We start from the raw sequence: 19,632 nt of genomic DNA, 5'->3' as shown, positions 1-19,632 counted from the left end.
TAGTAAATTATTGTTACACACACTCTGGCTTCCCCACAACAGTTAAACAATTTCAAAAGACCAAAAGTAGAGAGATGAGATATTATGAGGTTCTGGTTGTTTTTGTTTTTACATTCAGTATATTTGCAAACATTTTTGTTTTCAATGTGAAAAAAATACTTTACTTATTTTTTTAAAATTTTATTTAAAAAAATAGAAAATTCTGCCACCTGATAATGAGCCATGAAAGTCCAAAGCAAATAGGGTGTGTGTGTGTGTGTGTGTGTGTGTGTGTGTGTGTGTGTGTGTGTGTGTGTGTGTGTGTGTGTGTGTGTGGCCGACATATGTGCTGCACCTTTGTTCTTAAACGCAGTAAAAGTGGACAATTAAACGTGCATGTGTTTATGCTGAATTTAATGTGTGTGTGTATTTGCTCCCATATGTGCATGTATTTTGTGTGTATGTGTGTGCTTGTGTCTCCAAGTGCAGTCAATACACTCTGATTATCACCACCTGAAAGAGTCCCAGTGTGCTGGAGCTAAACACAGACTGGGACGTGTGGTGTATTTACAATTACTGCAGTACACTCAACAAATACTCCTGCAAACACACAGTAAAATGTCTGTATTAATGAGTAGTAGGTTTGTTAATATATTACAGGCTTTAGCTCCAACTGTCTCACGTCTGAGATAATTAAAACATAATTTAAATCTTTTTGTTTTATTGTAGAGAAGAGGAGTGGGACCACAGCTGAGTGGGTAAAATCTATTTGAAAGTCAAACTGGTCAGAGGTAAATAATCAGAGTTGCTGGCTCACCATGTGGGTGGTCTGAAGATCACCAAGGCGATTCAGCAAACACAGGAGCGAAAACACTTTGACTGTTTTAGCTCAGGATTTTGTCTGCACTTTGTAAGATTTACTTCCAGGAAAAACAAAGAAAAGACCAGCTCTGATTTAAAGCTGGGAATATATTTCCAAATATAATAACACTGATAGAAACGTCTTTCAAAATGTCACCCTCGCTCCATCCGTAACGTCAGGGGCAGATTTATGTCTGTTTCTTGCTGTGTGGTTTGTTTGGCGACGAGAGCAGAAAAAAGAAAAATCATGAAGCTGCAGCTGAAAAGCAAACAGACCCTCAGGCTCGGCGTTGATGCCTCTTTGCCTCTCTGTGTGACCTCCGGGCCGCAGAGGTCAACGGTTCAGATGTACTAATTGTATTATGATCCAGACATGGAGCACTTGGCCCTCGCAGGGTGAGGCTGACAAAGGTTAAGTCAGCAGGCTCAATCAAAGCCCAGCTCCGAGTGGCGGAGCCCCCCGCCTGGCTGCAGGGCGGTGGGAGGGCCCGAGTTAGGAGGGCCTCTCCCCACACTCGACACCTTTTCACAGCCACAAATAATCAAAAATAAATCAAACATGGAACAAGAACTGACAAGATGATGATTTGGATTAACGCGTGGAATTGGCTTAGTGTGTTGCAGGCCTTCTGATTTTAAGAACTGTGCCATAAATTATTGATAAAGTTAACACTAATATAAATAAACATACATACATGAAATTAATTATATTATATTAGATTAATTCAAATAAATTTTGTTTCATGTGCTGTCAGTGAAAGCCAGGTAACCCCATTTTCTCACAGATTTTGCACCAAATGTAAAGAGCGCAGAACAAATCCCATCTAAAATTTAGTCATTTTTCAGATAAACACACATCCAATAGTTTAAACGGTACATTTATCGTTAAAATAATGCTCCTGATGTGAGTAAGTGCTCATCTGTTAGTGTTGATTAAAAGGTTCAAATAACATCCTCCATGAGGAGGAAATTTAATTGTTGAATTGAATATTAAAATATTAGAAATTATGTTCTGGTGTACCATAACATAGGCTGGCAATATGATACAAGATCTAGTTACAAATCCTGTGTACAAGGATGATAATTTCCAATGATTATTTTTACACACTCATGACAAAACATTAAGATTGAAAAATGCTGAAATCAATTATCCGCTTTGTTTTTCATACTATTAATGGAAAATGTGTACAGATAATATAAAATGTTAATTAAGCTGAAGAGTAAATACATGTATGAAAATTCACTATTATGATCATTAAAGTAATATTTTTAAAGCCACATTTTCATTTCAATTTTTTTCTCCTGGTTGTTGATGTGAATGTTTCTCATTCAAATGGTTACCTTTTTGACAGTAAGGCCTCCAGCCAAAATGCACAATATTCTCACACATAATCTGCAGAAATAACCCTTTAACAAGCAATGTATCGCCTCCTGCCTCTTTTCATTTCTTTATTCTGTATTTTGTTGAAGTTTAAAATAACAGGCCTTGTTTCTACCTATCCCCCTACAACAACAAAAAAAGAAATGAAATATGAAAACACTTAAATTCATGAGATATTCTAGCGTTTTGCACTGTTTGCATTTGAACTTATGTGTCAACAGTGTTTAGTCAATAAATCAGAATGTTAATTTGTTAAATCAAAACATTGAAAACGAATTAAAATATGCTCCATTAAATTACCCTTCCTTAACTAAATCCTAAACCTTTTTTTTAAACTTTTAATAGGCTGTATTTGTTAGACTTCGAAACTAAAGTGCAAAAAAAATGTTCAAGTATAAAAATAAATAATTGAGAGTCAGGCAGAAACAGGAAGCAAACCGTTCTAAATCCGTTTGTTTAATTTGCGAAATAGAGTTTGTCCACCTTTTCGGGTATTTTCAGAGCTTCAATCTTTATCAATTTTGCCATATTCCTTTACTTCAACGTGCCTTTTGCAATAAAAAAGCTTTAAATATGCTGTTTTTCAATGATAGTTGTTGTTGTTTCTCCCCGTCAGCTGAAGTAAAGCCAGTAAAAGTGTTTGAAATGGTCCCGGTCACCTACCAGTAGCGCAGAGGAGTCCGCTCCGTGTCGCCTCCTCCTCTGACCTGAGGTGCTGCGGTTTGGCTTGCTTGCGGCGGGACATGTTGATCTCTCTCTCTGCGACTCGCTTCTGCCTTTCGCCGACTCATCTACAAGCAGCGAATGGGACCCTTCGGAGGGAGCGGGTTCGGTGAAATAAGCGAACGGCGGCTGCTGTTGATGCCCGCGTGCAGATTGCGCATGTCAGTGTAATTGTGATGGAGGAAGGATAATGCTTTTACGACTCTTGCTGCCCTTCGCTGGATGATTGGCTGCCGTCCAGACAACTCACGCTGGATATGGAAATGAGGGATGGGGTTTAATAATAATTAGTTCACTTCCTGTCCTGTGTGGGGCTGCTTTTACGCACAACTCCGAGCTGCTCCGACATGGTTTAGTCCGACCTGGACTCCTGTGAGTGGCTCATGCGTTTTGGAGCAGTTTTAGGTTTAATTTTGTCGCCAAATGCTGCATCTCACTGTTCCCTGACTTGCTGCCTCTCTGAGCGCTTGGATGAGTTTGTGTCAAAAAAGACGCTCCAGTTTGAGCTGATTTCTCAGGCTGTAAATGGATGGATTGATGTCCCGGTTGAATCTGTCGCCTCACACACTCTTAGAGTAACACCAGAAGTAGTTATCCTTCCACAGGCCGTATGTTGAGTCTCCAAAAATCTGCGTTAAGTCCAAAATCAACGCGTTAGATGAGGTTACTCTTGCGCAAAAGTTGAAAACCGGAATAAAGACGCGCGTAAAATCAAACTTTGCGCGTAAAAATGTCGGTCAGGTCGCAGATACGTCCGATCTTAACTGGTGGCAGTCGGAAGTGAGTCTCCCTGGCTTATCCGTGGCACCGGCGCTCTCCTTGTTGCCTCCGCCTCCGGTCCATCATTAGATGCCCTTCAGCCGGCTGCGATAGGCTACTGCCAGGATACCACAGGAGGTGTTGGAGCCCTTGCTTCATTTGTTACGACCTCCCACAATTTGGCGCCATAATAGACTGAAAAATGTCTGTAAGTTGGAGGAGAAGTCTTCCTTTGAGTGATGATCAGGGATGTGTGGAGAGTAAACCAACCTGAGCTCGGTTTGTAATCTGACGTTTAATGAGAAAAGGGTGTCGAAATAAAAATAAGGCCTAGAGCTTCATTTCTGTAGTAATTTTTGATGATTGATCACAACTATAGGTCATCCTAACACTCTTACTTGCAGAGGTGGGAACAAGTCATTGTTTTGCAAGTCCCTAGTAAGTCTCAAGTCGAGACTGACAAGTCCCAAGTCAAATTTTAAGTCCTAAACTTTGAGTTTCAGGTCCTAAACAAGTCACTCACTTGCACTCTTCAATAAAGGTAAATCCCAGGGTCACATGGTGGTGAAATTTCTAGAAAAGTTATGAAATTAGAAAAGGTTTTTTCAAGGCCCGGAAATGGTTTGGAATTAACAGAATATTTTAGAAAAGTTTTGAAAATATATTATTTTGTTTATTATTTATAATCTGTTTTTTAAAACTTAAATTATGTCTGTGTAAAACTTGTTCCTTTTGTGACTAATTATTAAATATATATATATATATATATATATATATATATAATTACATATTAAAATACTTAGCTTTTAAAGGTCCCATATTGTGCTCACTTTCAGGTTCACATTTGTATATGGATTTTCTGCTCGAACATGCTCAATGTTCAAAAAACACTTTATTTTTCTCATATTGTCTGCCTGAATATACTTGTATTTACTTTTTGTCCCCCCTGAAAACCCCAGTCTGATCTGATTTGTCAGCGTTTCCACATCTGTGCTCCAGGTGTCTTTGAATCATCATTGCAGCCAAGAAATGACTATAACAACACTTTGGCAACACTCTCTACCTTTATTGATATAGTTGTGACATCACAACTTCACAGAAGTTTTGTCAGCTTGTTTAAAGGCAAGGGTTTCTGATTATGGACTGTGCATTTCTCTGTGGATTGGGCATTTTGATAGTTTGCAGTATTTACACCTATACCTACCTTATTATAGAACAGACAACAGACAAAAACAGAAAATCTGACTTCTTCAATATGGGACCTTTAAGATGATATCAGTTAAGCTTTAGCTCGCTAATGTTAATAATATCTTTGACTTACCAGTTTTGGAGCAACTTCAAATGTCGAAGTTGGAAGCTTTGGCTCTTTGTATGTTCCTTTGTTTATTTAGCCTGCAGGTTTGTCCTGTTGAGATCACAGATAGCTTGGAGTCAACAGAGTTCACCGTGGTTTTAAACTCATTCACAATCATTATGTCTTGAGGCTTAAGATCTTTTTGCAGATTGTTCCATGCTGTAGGTGCAAAGATCCTTAAAGCTCTTTTTCTCAATTCAGTTCTAGCATCTGTAATTTTTTTACCTGCACGTTTTGCATACTGCAATTCATATTTTTGTGGACCATGACATAGTTATTGCACCTGAACTACATTTTGGGCTTTGGGGGAGGTATAGCCCCAAGTATTTTCCATAGACTGTATAGATGTAGCTACCGTGGAGTCACCCACACCTGGTTTTCAGACTCCAATTTTGAAGCCTGGAGTTCTGCACATAGGCCATTGCCATCTTGTTTTTCTGGAGCCAGAACTGACCATATTAAAATGAGAAGCTGGAGTGTCGGGGGAGTAAAGGGTGGACCAGAGCCGAGGACCCTATCAGCAGGCTTCCTCTTAAATGGCCCAGTCTTCAAATATGTGTAATTTTGGGCCTCAGTAAAATGTTAACAGGTGAGTTATAAAAAAAAGTCATCCCTGTTACAGTGGTCATGAATGTTGAAATTCTGCTGTAAAGTTTGCATTTTAACATGGAGGCCTATGGGAATAGGTTTTGGGAGCCAACCTTAAGTGGCCATTAGAGGAACTGCAGTTTTTGGCACTCCGGCACTGGCTTCATTTTTCAGCCTTGGACGTTTCCAATTGGTATTTTCAAGTCAAAAGGCTCAAGACTAAGTCATGAGTCATTGGTGTTAAAGATGAGTCGCAAGTCTTTTTTAAATATTCTCAAATTGAGTGTAAAGTCATCAAATTTGTGACTTGAGTCCACACTTCTGCTTGCTTGTGACTACAAACTTGGAAATGCTAAAATGTTAATGGCAAAGCCAAATATCAGAAAATTATGTGTATAAAAAAATCTGTTTTGATGTTATTGTTTCCTCCTCCGCCACAGACTGTAGCTATTTCAAAGCCGAGCAAAGAATGAAGCATACTTCACCAGAGCTGTAATCCCTTTTCACCAGGCATTGTCCCAAAACTTGTAATTATGTGGTATTAAAAGATGCAGCTGGGGGAGGACAGAATCAGCTGTTGATAATTGCAAGTACTACACAACAGCCTGGTATTGATCGGCATGTCTCCTATTCCCCTGCTATGGAGAGATAAGGAGGCCCCACTCCTGCTGGAATATAATTTCTTCTGACCTATCAGGTTTCTACAGACTTATGATGAATAGCCAGAGTGGCCAAGAGGGCTTATCTGGAAACTCAACCCTCCTTGATTCGATATTGATTCTTTGTAACCAGCGTCGGCACACAAAATCAAACTAGCAACTACTTGACCATGATCTCTTCCAGATTCTAACTTGGCCTACAATAACGTCGGCTCCACTTACGGCCCCAAGCACCACTTGAATTTAATGATTGCGTACATCTGTTAGAGGAACAAATGTATCAGTTTGTTTTAGTTGGTATGATGAGCTACAAACATGTATCTGAACAGGATCGGGTCAAGTTCAACAAATCATTTTTAATAATAACTGTGTGTAACTTTTCTTTTTAATTCATCGAAGAGCTGCAGGAAGTCAATAACACAAAACAGACACTTAACAACACAGAAGAAACAGACAAACAGGAGTTTTACACAATGACATAAATGCATGCAACAAACATAACCACTTAAACTGTTAAACTTTTGTCAACATGCGACAGGACGTTTAACTCTCCAGTTAATCATGAGGCAGTAGTTAAAGGAGTTGTTGCATTAGATTAAAACATAAGCAGGGCTGAGGTCATAAATTCAACATGAGCTATTAGAAGAATTTTTATTTTATTTTTTATTTTATGTTTTTTTGTTTGTTTCTCCTGGTTTGGTTTTGAAAAAAGGGTTAGCCCAATTAAAAGAAAAATATGTTGCAATTTTACTTTTCTGCAAACTATAAATATGTAATTGTATTTTATTAAGCAATGGAAAATGTTGAAACCTTACATTTCAGAAATGCTGTTGTTAAAGTGTGGTTAGATTTAGGCATAAAAAACATAAAAAACAAAATACATGATGGAAAAACAGACGTCTCAGTAAAAACAAGTACTTTTGTGCAACTATCCCGGCATGAAACGCTGCAATTTCTCAGTAAAAAACAACTGCTTTTCGTAGAACTAAATAACCTCGTGGACAGGTCTAAAGAGCCGCTGGAAAAACAGTTTCCAGCCAAAAAAGGCAATGGAAACAGCAATAACGAGTTAAAACATGACCGTTTTGGTTGTTTTTGGTCTCAAACAGTGGTCTGCAGTTTGGTAAGCATCTCACTTATAACATCCACCATCCCCTTAGCCTCCTGATTACAAAGTGAGCTTCTATACCACAAATTATAAGTGAGAAAATATGCTCTTCTTTTTGAGATTTGAGTGAACTAACCCTTTGAAACACACTTGGAAAATCTGGCCAAATCCTAAACTTAGAAGTATCCAACAGTAACAAGTTTAAGGGTTGAAAGCCACAGGCTGCAGCCTCAGTCTGAGCCTGTGGAGCCTGCTGCTTCATTTGATTTACTTTACAATGAAAACCAACTGGATCATAACAATTTTTAGTTGAAATATTTCTCCTCTGGGATGCTTCAGGGTGGCAGTATGTTAGCCCTCCACCAGCGGCGGCGTGCTGCAGAATAGATCTAAAAGAATTACACTCACTCAGCCTCTGTTTCCTCATATAATCACACAGAAGGATTTTTCCTGAAAATGATCATAAATCACAGGCCGGATCAATACCCCGGGCCCAGGCTGCACTAGCCTGATAACACAATCAATACGGAGTATTTGGATTTTAATTAATACATGACGGCGCCTCAGTCCTGAAACGGTGAAATATAACCTCAACCCCTTTTGAAATACGTCCTACAGAGCATCACACGCTGCCCGGATATCTGCTGCGGCTCATCAGATGTCGATGTGATCTAGTACCTGAGGAGCTGACGGAGCTGAGAGACAGAGGGGACGAGGGTGGACGTATATTTGTACAAGAAGCAGGTAAAACAAGATGAAGAGCTGGCAACTCCGTGAGGCTGCTCTGTGGCACGACGGTGCGTCCAGCTATATGCTAACATTGGCAGGATAACATGCAGCACCATTAAGGACATGCTGATAAGGTGGGCTATAGTTATTTCAGTAATGAATGTCTTCCATATAGATTTGTTTAAGTACTTCAGTAGAATTAGAAACATTTTACTGTATGTGACAACATTAATATAAGATGTGGTCTGAGGGGAATTTCAGACACCATCTTCCAATTAGCCATACATCTGTTAAGTGAATATAATGAGGACACATTTTTATTTATTTTATGTTTAGCTATATTGTTGAATTTGGGAGTAACTAAGTTATATTTCCATGCTAATGTTGTGTATTTGCTATTTAGCTAAAAACACAAAGTTCAGCTGAGGCTGACGGGAATGTCATTAGTTTTACGGTAATTTGGTCATAAACAGGGTGGTTAGAGTGGATGGGTCAAACAAGCACATGACTTTCACCCTGGAGACCACTGTTTGTGTCCTGTGTTCATCCATAAGTACGTGTTAAGCTATTTTATCTACATAGCATAGTCAATTGTGTAACATCTTGTGATAAATCACCTACTGACTGCGACCGTTAATTAAACAGTCATATACAACCAACTCTGTCAGTAGGTGAGACAGATCCATCCTCTGGGAACCATAAACATCTGTACGAAATTTCATGGCATTCCTTCCAATGGTTGTTGAGATATTTCAGTTTAGACCAAAGTGGTGGACCAACTGACTGACGCTGCTGTCCCCCTCGAGTCACACCACGGCTAAAAACAAGAGACTGATCACTCCAGTCCATCCTCACGTCCCTCCAGAGAAACCAGCAATTGTCAAAGCTGATATGGAAGCTCAGACAGGCTCCCTCGCAATATCCAAAACCTTCACTCAGCAGTTATTGCAGCTGAATGGGAGCAGGTCCTTCATCCCAAAACACAAAGCAAACGGGGAATAGACCAAAAAGAAATCAAAAGTGAACAAAGAGGGACTGAACAGAGAGCGGAGAGTGATAGACAGCACTGAGACAGGGCTGTTAGGTTATGTAGACTGAGGGCTGAGTGGCCGGGAAATTTCTGATCGCTTTAATTCACTACACCTAACTTGGCCCGGCGCTCTCCCCCTCTCTGCTTTTATCTAACACTGTGTTTCTGTATTGATTTTTTTTTTCTTTATCTTCAAGGCTGGATAAGAGGACAGAGAACTACGGGAGTGAGAGTGAATGGAGAACTTTCCTGAAGATTGCTGCTATTCTCCGACTTATTGCCTCCTGTCCTTCATGGTTTCACATGACGTCCCGGGTGTCAGGATCGCCATCACGCCGTAAATGAGGAAGCTGATGATACCAGCGGACTGGGATCAAAAAGGGGGAAATTGGCTGAGGTAGAAAGAAATGGATGAAAATTAAATAAATCTCTAAAAGTGCCGGATAATATCACATCGGTGTCAATATTTGTTGCTACACAGCCAACCAAAAAGAGAATATTTCCTTCAGGGAAGTTTTTGTTGTTTGAGGAAACTTGTGAAGGTGTTTAGATAATCTTTCCGTTTAGAGCAGCGTGCGATTAAAACACCTCCTCAGCTGCTGTTTTCTTACACATAAAAGCTTCATAATGATGTGTTTTGGACTTTGTTGATGTGCAGGCTTACATGACAACAAACCTAACGGCAAAAAAACCTGCAAATTTCAGGAAAAAAAGGAAATTATTCCTTCTCACAAACTTGCGTGCCAATTACAACAATGGCTGCAGTAAAACAGTAGTTAATTACAACCTTTGAGCGAGTAACATCTGAGGCTGCTGGAGGAAAACTGTAATATAATCTAGTCGGCAACAGAGGCTGTTGTGATAGAAAACCCTTTTTTTCAGGAGATTATTCACTTGAAGTATCTTAGCTGAAATGGAGAGAAACTTTCCAGGCAATAGGTTTCTTAAAACAAAGAGGAGATGTTCTTGAATGTACCAGCAGGACGCCTCCCCAGAACAATTCGAAATCACAATTGTTTCGAATGAGAATAGACGTTTCCAGATCAAAGTGAAAGTAAGAAGTCTTTTCAGAGCTGAATAACAAAGCCACAGATAACCCTTTGTCTCAATTCAGCATCAACAGAAATGGCATTTCATATCTGCTCTGACATAATCTTCAAGTCAAATGATCTGCAAAGGTTTCCTTCTTCTCCAAAACAAACAGATCAGGTGATTTAAAAAGGTGAAAACACTGAATAAAGCAGTTTGACTTTAAAAATCAGTATTTCTCTGATGCTGTCGAGCTCGTCACAGAGGGGCTGCAAACTACAGTGGCTGATGCAAAGAGCAAATGGTGCGATTTAAAGCCAGTGCTTGGTTTGTCTTTTCTGGGCTGCTGTAGAATCATGGCGACCTCCGTGGAAGAGGACCCGCTCCCATATAAAAGCTCATTCTATGGTGACAAAAGTTTTGAAATGATAAAGATTTTGTTTACATTTTAGCATGCGGAAACATTAGAGAATATCAGGGATATGTTTCTCTTTTCATGAAGTCCACTGATGAGAAAAATAAAGGTTAAATGCAACAACCTGCGTTGATTTACATGATCAAACTGATAATTATCACAAAACAAGTCAACGAGTTAAAGATTTTAAATATGAATTAATTTGAATTTATAAATGAATGAATTTATTAAGACTCAATTTAAAATTCCTTATTTTTAAATCCTCAAAAGTCCCTACAAAATTACTTTATAAATTCAATGTATGACTAAGAATTCATAAAATGTCTCTAAAAGTGCCATGAAAAAAACCCATAAATTATTTAAAAAGAACCCAACAAGTTTAAGAGTTGAGATTTAAGAAAGAAAATCTATTTAAATAATTATTTCTAAAAATCCCCCAAAGCCCAAAACAAGTCTTTATACATTTAACATAAAAATGAATTATCTACTTAGAAAATCCAAAATGTCAATAAAAAATAATAAAAAAAACCTGATGTAGTTATTAGTTACTTTGCAGACACTTAAATACAATCAAAATACTACAACTTGTTACAGATTAAAATGACCAACAGTGTATAAAATGGCTAAAATCAGCTCCACCTACACCAGCTATGACATGTTAAGCCCACTCTTCACTATTAGAACCAATACTTTCCTGATAGCACTCATATCACGTAAATAAAATTCTGAATACATAACATTAACTTGCCTTGAAGTACTGGGGCATTTGAAAAAAAAGGAAAATCACCTTCCAGTGGCACAAACACACACTGAAGCAGTGAGAGACGCCCTGCAGGCCTCTTTGACACGTCAAAGTAACATTTGTGAGGATGTTTCAGGTCCAGCGTGGCTCTCAGCAGGAGACAGACAGCGGACAGAATAATGATCAAGAGGAACTCAGAAAGCGTCCTCGTAACGTCGACCAGAGGGCTGCTGGTAACCGACCACAGAGTAAAGTTTGTCCTGCCACATCATCTGAGCACGAAACTGAAGAAAGCCAAACCAGTCCTCTACATGACTTTAAAGAACTCACAAATGAGATCAAATCTTGTGTGAAAACATGAATGAGGTCGAGCTTACTCGTGTCTGTGTGAAGTTGCAGATCCTTGTGAAAGTTAAAGCTCTCAAACAAATAAAGGTGTCGTCTCCGGCCCAGTAAAACAGCAGAGCTCCGCCACTGTCTACACACAATGAAAAGAAGGCGAGAAAAAAAAAACAACTAAAAAAAGGGCCCAGACTGATTTTTATGTGAATGTTGACTAAGAATGGTCTCCATCTGTGTAAACCAGCTCAAACAGTGACTTCCTGTGAGTAACAGTCTGAAGCCTGGAGCAAATCACTGATATTTATCATGCAAGATGGCACACATTCCCAGGGTTACAGTTTGACTGCTGCTGCTCTGCCAGTCTGGCTCAGGCCTGCTGCAAGAGGCGATTCTTTAATGGCTTTACTTATCCCAAATTACCAGGATCTGACTGTCAAAGCTGTAGGTAAGACTGTTTTATATTTTACTCTCTTCGTTGCACTGCAGCCACGGCAGAGAGGCAGCCTTCACGGACGTTACAAGCATGCTTCATTATATATTTTGTACGCACAGAGGAGTGGATTTAACAGGGAGGCGACTCAGCTTTAAATATTCTTAGTGTTTCAATGAGCCGCTGACTTTAGTATGAAGCAGTTTTTGCTGGAATTTGAAAAAGATCTTTAATTCTTAAAGTTTAAAGACCACAGTTAACAAATACGTGATCATTTTTTAAGTCTTTAGATTGTCCAGATTTTGCTGAACCGCTTAGCAACATGATAAATAAACTGTGAGAATCTAAATCCGACTTGCATTAAGCGTCCCTTTTTGGATCTAAATCAGTGTGGATATAAACTGTGTACATTTCAAGTGATCTTAGCAAAGTAGGCACTTAACTATTAGATATTTTTGTATTAGTTATTCTTAGCAGGCTGCTCTACCCTGAGGTGACAAGACTATTCTATGTTTTGTTGTATGTACTGATGAGTAAAACAAAGGTGGGCTAAAATTGATTTAAATCTGTGCAATTTACTACATATTGAAAATGGTGAATAATTAATTTGATCAACCTCATGCACAGAATATTCAAAAATGGGCAACAAAAGCGTATTAAAGTAAACGCGTCATAGCTTGTCTTGTGCAGTTCTGTCTGTATTTTTTTGTTGAGTTTTTAAAAAATACTTAACTTTTATTTAACCAGTTGTCCCTTGAGATGGAGATCTTTCCGAGACAGTTCACCAGTTACAGTTTAAACAGCAACAAAACACAGCACACAGGAAAACACAATCATCACAAGGAAGACACTAAAACATGCTCAAAAAATATAGTTGCATTTCCCAGATTTTTAAACAATTTACAAGAAAACTAGATTAAAAAAATGCAGATTATTTCAAATCCAGGGAGCAAAATAGAAGAATACTAGTTCTGAGTTCTTAATCTACATACCTTTTTGTTTGTTTAGAGTTTGTTTCTACTGTCTCTTTTGTATTTGACGAGTTTTATGTAGTTCAAAGACCCATCTAGGGAAGAGTATTGTAAATTCGCTTGGGCTATAAATGCTGTGGTGGCATCAATTCATGCTACATAGAATAGTGTAGCACAATACAATACAATACAGTACAGTACAGTACAATACAATACAGTACAGTGCAGTACAATAAAATACAATACAGTACAGTACAGTACAATACAATACAGTACAGTGCAGTACAATAAAATACAATACAGTACAGTACAGTACAATACAATACAGTACAGTACAGTACAGTATAGTATAGTATAGTACAGTACAGTATAGTATAGTATAGTACAGTATAGTATAGTACAGCATAGTATAGTACAGTATGGTATAGTCCTTGTTGGCTATTCTTAACAGGTTTTTAAAAGGAATGCACATAATAAAAACTAACAAGAATAACAATAAGGAACTAAAGGCATACATTTAAAGTAAAACAAAAATTAAGACCGAAAAGGTTTAGGCTGAAGTCTAAAAGTCAAAGTCAACTTTATTGACTATTCCGCCATATGTACCGGACATAGACAGGATTGAAATGCTATTTCTCCAAGACCCCTGTCGTAAACATGCAAGTACGCAGACTAAAGAATAGAAAAAGTTTTTCAAAAAATAGCTGAGCACTATAAAAAAAAAAGTAATAAAGTCAGAGTTAAGGAAGGCACACATGAAAACACACAAGCACCAACCTCAAGTACAGAGCATCAACTTCAAGTATTATTTGTAATTTGCAATGAATGATTTTTGTACAACTGATGGAATAGTGCACATATTATAAATAGTTTAGATGTATTAAAAAGTGCACTACAGCTTACAGATGTGCTCTTAGAGGAAAAAGAGGATTTTAGCTCTGAAGCAAGTTAATGTTTCATCCACAGGATGAGGTGAAAGCTGTAAAAATCAACAGCGTTTATTTACATTTAAAAAAAACTATTACAGCTCATTATAGCACCACTTTTTACTTAGTCTATTGTCAATAGTAATTTTTTATTGCAAGGTTTTGGTTATATAAAACAACTTATACCTATAAGTGAATATTAAATAAATAAATGAATAAACATTTTTACAGCGTCCACAGTTTTTGTGGAATTCATAACTCTGTCCCTGTCTATGTTTCTCACATTTTTGCAAAAAAGACCTTGCAAAATGCTTTTTTCCATCATATAACATCTCTTATTGATGCTAGCCTTAATGTCACAGCATCCACATCCATCACAGCAGATGGTGAGGTGATGCATTCGTCCGTCTCCTTGTAAATAAAAACCTCAGTATCAAAGTCACTGTCAAGATGGGACTTAAGAAGGATGGTAAACATGTTATTTGTTGGCATTATTTTCATCAAAGTTTGTCATTTGCACTGGGTAAGCTGGAGACATGTTCCTACCATTTTTTTCAAATGGGCGGTCTTGTCCACATCACTTTTTAATTTGTTTAAAAAAAAAAATCAGCAAAAAGGTTTGCACCAAGAAATGTTACCTAAAAAATGACATGTTTATTTGTACATTAAAAAAAACATATAATGCAATTAGAAAAAACAAATGTGCATTGTCCAAAAAAAGTAATGTAAGCTGAAAAAAATCCCCCTTAGCCTACTTCTTCTGAAGTGGCCCAAAAATGTGCATGCACTGATCCATTGCAGTTTCTTCTTGTCCAAAATGGCCATTGTCTTTTCGTTAAAATGACAACGTATATGAACCATTAAAAGTCCGGGGGGTTAAAAATTACTTAAAATGAATGAATTTATCACTGACCTCAATAGGTGCCACATGTACATCCAAAGAGGATTACCTCCTTAAGCACGAGAGCACTTCAGAGTGAGTCAAGCCTACGTGTCTTCTGACTCAGCAGGGGTGACATTTAAGGAGAAAAGTTGATCTACAGAAGAAAAAATACTACACAGAATACCTGAGAGCCTCACTGCATTATAATACGTTATATTTTGATTTTAAAATCAGGAGATTTTACTTTAAAAAAATCTAGGAAACCAATTGCTTTGAAAGAATGTAAGTAACCATAACTGTTAATCTGAATTTAATTTTATTTTATATCTAATTGTTAAACTTTACTTAAAATGTAGTTATTTTTACTTTTGATTTTGTGAAGTTGTTGCAACTTAAAAATGACACATTACATCAAATCTGTCCTTCTGACTTCTATCAAATTCAGCACTGCACTATGTATCCATATTCTGCTGCTTATATTTGTATTTTCTTAACCATGCTGACAATAAGAGAGAACAACGTCAATTCACTTGTCATTTTGCTTCACACATTTGAGTAAATACAGCTACATTTTCAGTAAACTTAACACTTAGATCTAAAGTAAACATAAATTAAGATTTAGTTTTTATTCTACTTTTTCAAGGTAATGGGTTTCCAAGACTATTTTAAGTAACATCAACTTGTCAGATTTTACAGTGCAGTATGCCCTTTTGATGTTTTTGCCTTAAAATAACATATATTGAAGACTGTTAAAAACATGTTTTTTTTATCTGAGCCCCTGTGTCTTCCCCAAAGTGGCGCCCTTGATTACTTTGGTTTTCCGCTGTTAAACCTTTGAGATGTTCATGCTCTCAGATCTCACATGTTTCCCCTGTAAGTTAATGCAACTAAACACAAACCAGCAGTGTTTTTTGGAGCTGCCATCTCCCTCAGCTGTCACCCCGGCTTCCCACATATTAATGATGCAATAAAAGGCAGCACAGGAGGAGCAAGTTACGGATAATTGCAAAGTCATGCTCCATAAGGCCGGCGTGGTTTATTTGATTAACCTCTAGTGACAGGTCAGATGTTGGGAATATGTTTTTCAGCCAGATGATCACGGGTCATTTATGACCTCCTGCTGAAGGATGATCAATAGTTGGACGGACAGACAGCCAGACAGCTGACAAGACCTGTCATCAGCGTTATGTTTGTATTATGTCTGGTCCTGAGGCGTACGAACTGGCAAATATCACGATACTGCCGAGGCTCGATGACACTTTCTGACTGGTGTTTACAGAGAAATGAAAAGAAGAGAAAAAGACAGATTTTCTCACAAACTGTGGCCTCAATTAAACCTGGTTAATGTTTCTGTTACCTGCCCCACACTGTTGTTCTCTCACAGTGGACTGCGCCACAAAATGGCAGCGTGTGCGTCAAACAGTCCATTCAAAGAGAGACGAGGGGAGGGGGAGGCACCGGGGGCAGGAGGGGGAGTGGAGACAGAGAGAAAAACAAATGTCATGCGATGCAAACAGTAAAAAGAGTCCAATCTGCTTTACAACAGTTTTACAGCACATCCTGGGCCGAGCCTCACCGGCTGCCTGCAGACAAACCCTCGCTCATATCCGGCCCGCTCGCTGCAGCCTCTCCAGCTCTCTGCCATCCTCGCTGCCTGCTGCACTTTCAAACCACCACCCGCTTTGAGCTGCGCAAGGCAGTAAACAAATGCAATTTTGCATTTCCTGTAGTCTAGACACAACTGAGGCAGAGCTGCAGCAGCGCTCACTCATCGTCTGTGGGGGGACAGAAGCGTTTTACAACTGTAAAACAACTGAAATGATTCAGTGATTGAGTCAAGATGCTAAAAAGCATTGACTAATTCTTTTCATAAAGTTGGTTAAAGAGAAGAATATCAAACTGATATCGGTCACAAAGGAGAAGATGAAGATAAAAGAAGTAGACAAGTTGGACAAAAGCTTTTACGTTGGAAACAAATGAGTAAAAAAACCCACAAAAACAAAAAACACCTCCTAAAAGTCTCCCAAAACAACCCCGTTTAAGTCTCTATGAATCTCTAAAATCCCCCCAAAAAACTACAAATCCTTAAATCAAACCCTATAACTTGGCAAATAATTTTAAAAATCCTAAAAATGAAAAAAAAGGAAAAAGCCATTACCTTTAAACCCTGTAACTCCTTAAAAAAAACGTTAGAAAGCCATAAGACTTATGAAACATCCTAAAAATTCCCCAAAAACAAAAAACAAAAACTTAAACAAACAAACCCAAAATCCTAAAAATCTTAAAATGCATTAAAAAGGCTTCTCACCTCATCACCTTAAACCATATAAAAAGTCCATAAAAAGATATAAAACTCATTTAACTCCACCCCAAATCTTAAAAAACACTAAATAACTTAAAAACCTTAAGTGGAAAAGCTAAAAATCCTGAAATTTTAAAACATCCATTATAAATTGGTTAACTACTTAAAGAGTACCTCAAAAACATTAAACAAATCCTAAAATGTCTTAAATGTCTTAAATACAATCACTGACCATTATATACATTTGAAAGCCCTGAAAAAACTAAGTAAGTAGACCTTGAGTTTAAATCACCCGTCTATTCACATGGTTAAGAATGAACTGCTATAAGGTCTCTAAAAGTACAGAATCTTTTACGTCTTGTACTACACTTACTTTTTACATGATGTACTGTTCACACTCCTTTAAAATCAGGAATTTTTTCAGCCTTTAGAAAAAAAACAAACATATCAGTGACAGTGAACGTGCCTTTGAAGTGCAAGCTGTGTAATTTGTCCCAGTGCTGCTGAGACAGTCGGCTCTGTTCTGCTGCGCAGCCAAACGAGAACGAATCAAAGAGCCTTCGGAGAGATGATCATTGATTTAATCACATCATCAACTGCAGCCACTTCAGGGCCAAAGTAGCTAATCCATAACCAGCCAAACAGATTCACGCCAACGCCTGCAATCATAGCTAAATGGGGATCAGGAGGTGTCGCGCAGGATATCAGCTTCTATCACACTCAGATGTGTTATGAAGTGTCTCGGTATCGATCAGGGATAACAACTACATGTCCATCGACCACAAAAGACATAACTGTATCGACAAGAGAATTAGACGGATAATTGTTCCTCTGTCATCTAACTCTAACATGACCGTCCTTCTCTCTGTTCCCAAGTGTGTGTTCGTTGTGCGTTAGTGTGTGTGTGTGTGTGTGTGTGTGTGTGTGTTTTCTCCATTGTCTGTACAAAGTCTGACATCAGGAGTTTCTTTAAGTTAAAGACTCATCTGTTGTCAGAAAGCATATCATTGCATTTAAACTGAGCGAATATAATCTTTTGATTGACTAGAAAATTAAACTCTGTGTGCTTAATTAGTTTATTTGCACTTCATGTGCATGTTTTGTGTCATTTTGATGTTATTGTTAGGATTAAATATCAAGTGATGAAAGAAGTTCTCACATCCTTCCGTTAAGTAAAAGTACCAACACGTTACTGCAAAACTGTTACCTACAAATTCCACAAGAATCATTACTCAGATGTTCTTAACCCTTTGAAACCTGAGAAAACTGGATTGATTTGTTTTAAAAACAAAGGAAGAAGGCAATGAGCATCCTAAAAAGAAATGACCCAAAAATGTGTAAGAAATAAGTAAAAAGTACAAGAAAATCACTTGAAAATTGAAGAAAAAAAAGTAAAGCAGAGTAAAATACAGACAAAATCAAGAAAATGATCTTCAAAAAAGTGCTTATTTAGAAATAAAAATTCTGTAACATAATTTTGAATATATAATATTAATATTAATATGATTATAAATATTTTTCTGGACATGTTTCCCTGTCTATTTTGAAGTAATTTTCCAAATCGCCTAATTTGTTGCTCGTCTTTTTTTCCACGTGTTTTCAAAAGCATTCAAAACAATTTGCACAGGGTTGAAAGTTTAAATACTTGTGAAAAGTGTCTGAGCACAGCACAAGAAAAGTGATGTTGGTGCAGGTCTCAAAGGGTTAAAGTATCAAAAGTAAAAGTTCTCATTCTGCAGAAAAAAAAGCACATGTGACCGATGTTACATCATCAGATTGGTAAAAGTGATTCATCAGAGCACATTTAACTGCTGCAGCTGGTCGAGGTGGACTACTTTATGTACAGTTGTATATTTAGTTCAGTGTTTCCAAACATCAGGATCAGCCCCCATCAAAGGGTCACAAGACAAATTTTGGAAGGGTCATGAGCAGTGGTGCTGCCAGTGGGTGGCCAAGGGGGCCACAGCCACCCTGATACAATCTCTGTCCATTCTTCCAAACAGTTAGTCTTAAAATTTTGAAGTTCATAAGGGGCACAATTTTGAATCTTGAGGAAGATTTTTCACTTTCAAAACTTAAACTTGTCCTGAGCCCCCAAACGCTAACTGAGCGTTGGTTAAGAGAGGAGGTGATGTCACATAGTAGTAAACACGCCCCGTCTTAACTTTTTTGAAGCGTGTTGCAGGCATCGAATTCAGAACTAGTGTTTATATACAAAAAACTATAACTTTCATAAGTTTGAGCATTGAATATCTTGTATTCTTACTGCATTCAATTGCATTTATGTTGAAAAAGATTTTCAAAATTATTGTATTCTGTTATTTTTTTTACATTATACACAGTGTCCCAACCTTTTTGAAATTGAGTTTTAAACTATATATCACAATATAACAGAGTTCTTGAAACTGAGTTCTGGCTTTT

General features: G+C 37.8%; 1 protein-coding gene across 2 annotated transcripts in view; it reads right to left on the bottom strand.

The window, feature by feature from the left end:
* sall3b (spalt-like transcription factor 3b) overlaps positions 1-19,632 on the bottom strand; it is a 57,641-nt gene that overhangs the window by 8,236 nt on the left and 29,773 nt on the right. The window contains exon 3 of one of the 2 annotated variants that reach the window (XM_088090549.1): positions 5,025-5,108. Coding sequence is in view for 1 of the 2 variants with exons in the window: in XM_042507178.2 (XP_042363112.2) it covers positions 2,885-2,966 (82 nt within the window). In the remaining variant the exon portion in view is untranslated. Of the gene's footprint in view, positions 1-2,884; positions 3,792-5,024; positions 5,109-19,632 lie in introns of those variants that run through there. The other variant, XM_042507178.2, reaches the window with a different exon arrangement.

Source organism: Plectropomus leopardus, chromosome 17 (assembly GCF_026936395.1).
Source record: "Plectropomus leopardus strain MGB_pleo_1.0 chromosome 17, ASM2693639v1, whole genome shotgun sequence".
Classification (NCBI taxonomy): Eukaryota; Metazoa; Chordata; class Actinopteri; order Perciformes; family Serranidae; genus Plectropomus; species Plectropomus leopardus.
Note: the sequence above shows the minus strand (reverse complement) of the source record. Positions and strands in the feature narration are given on the sequence as shown.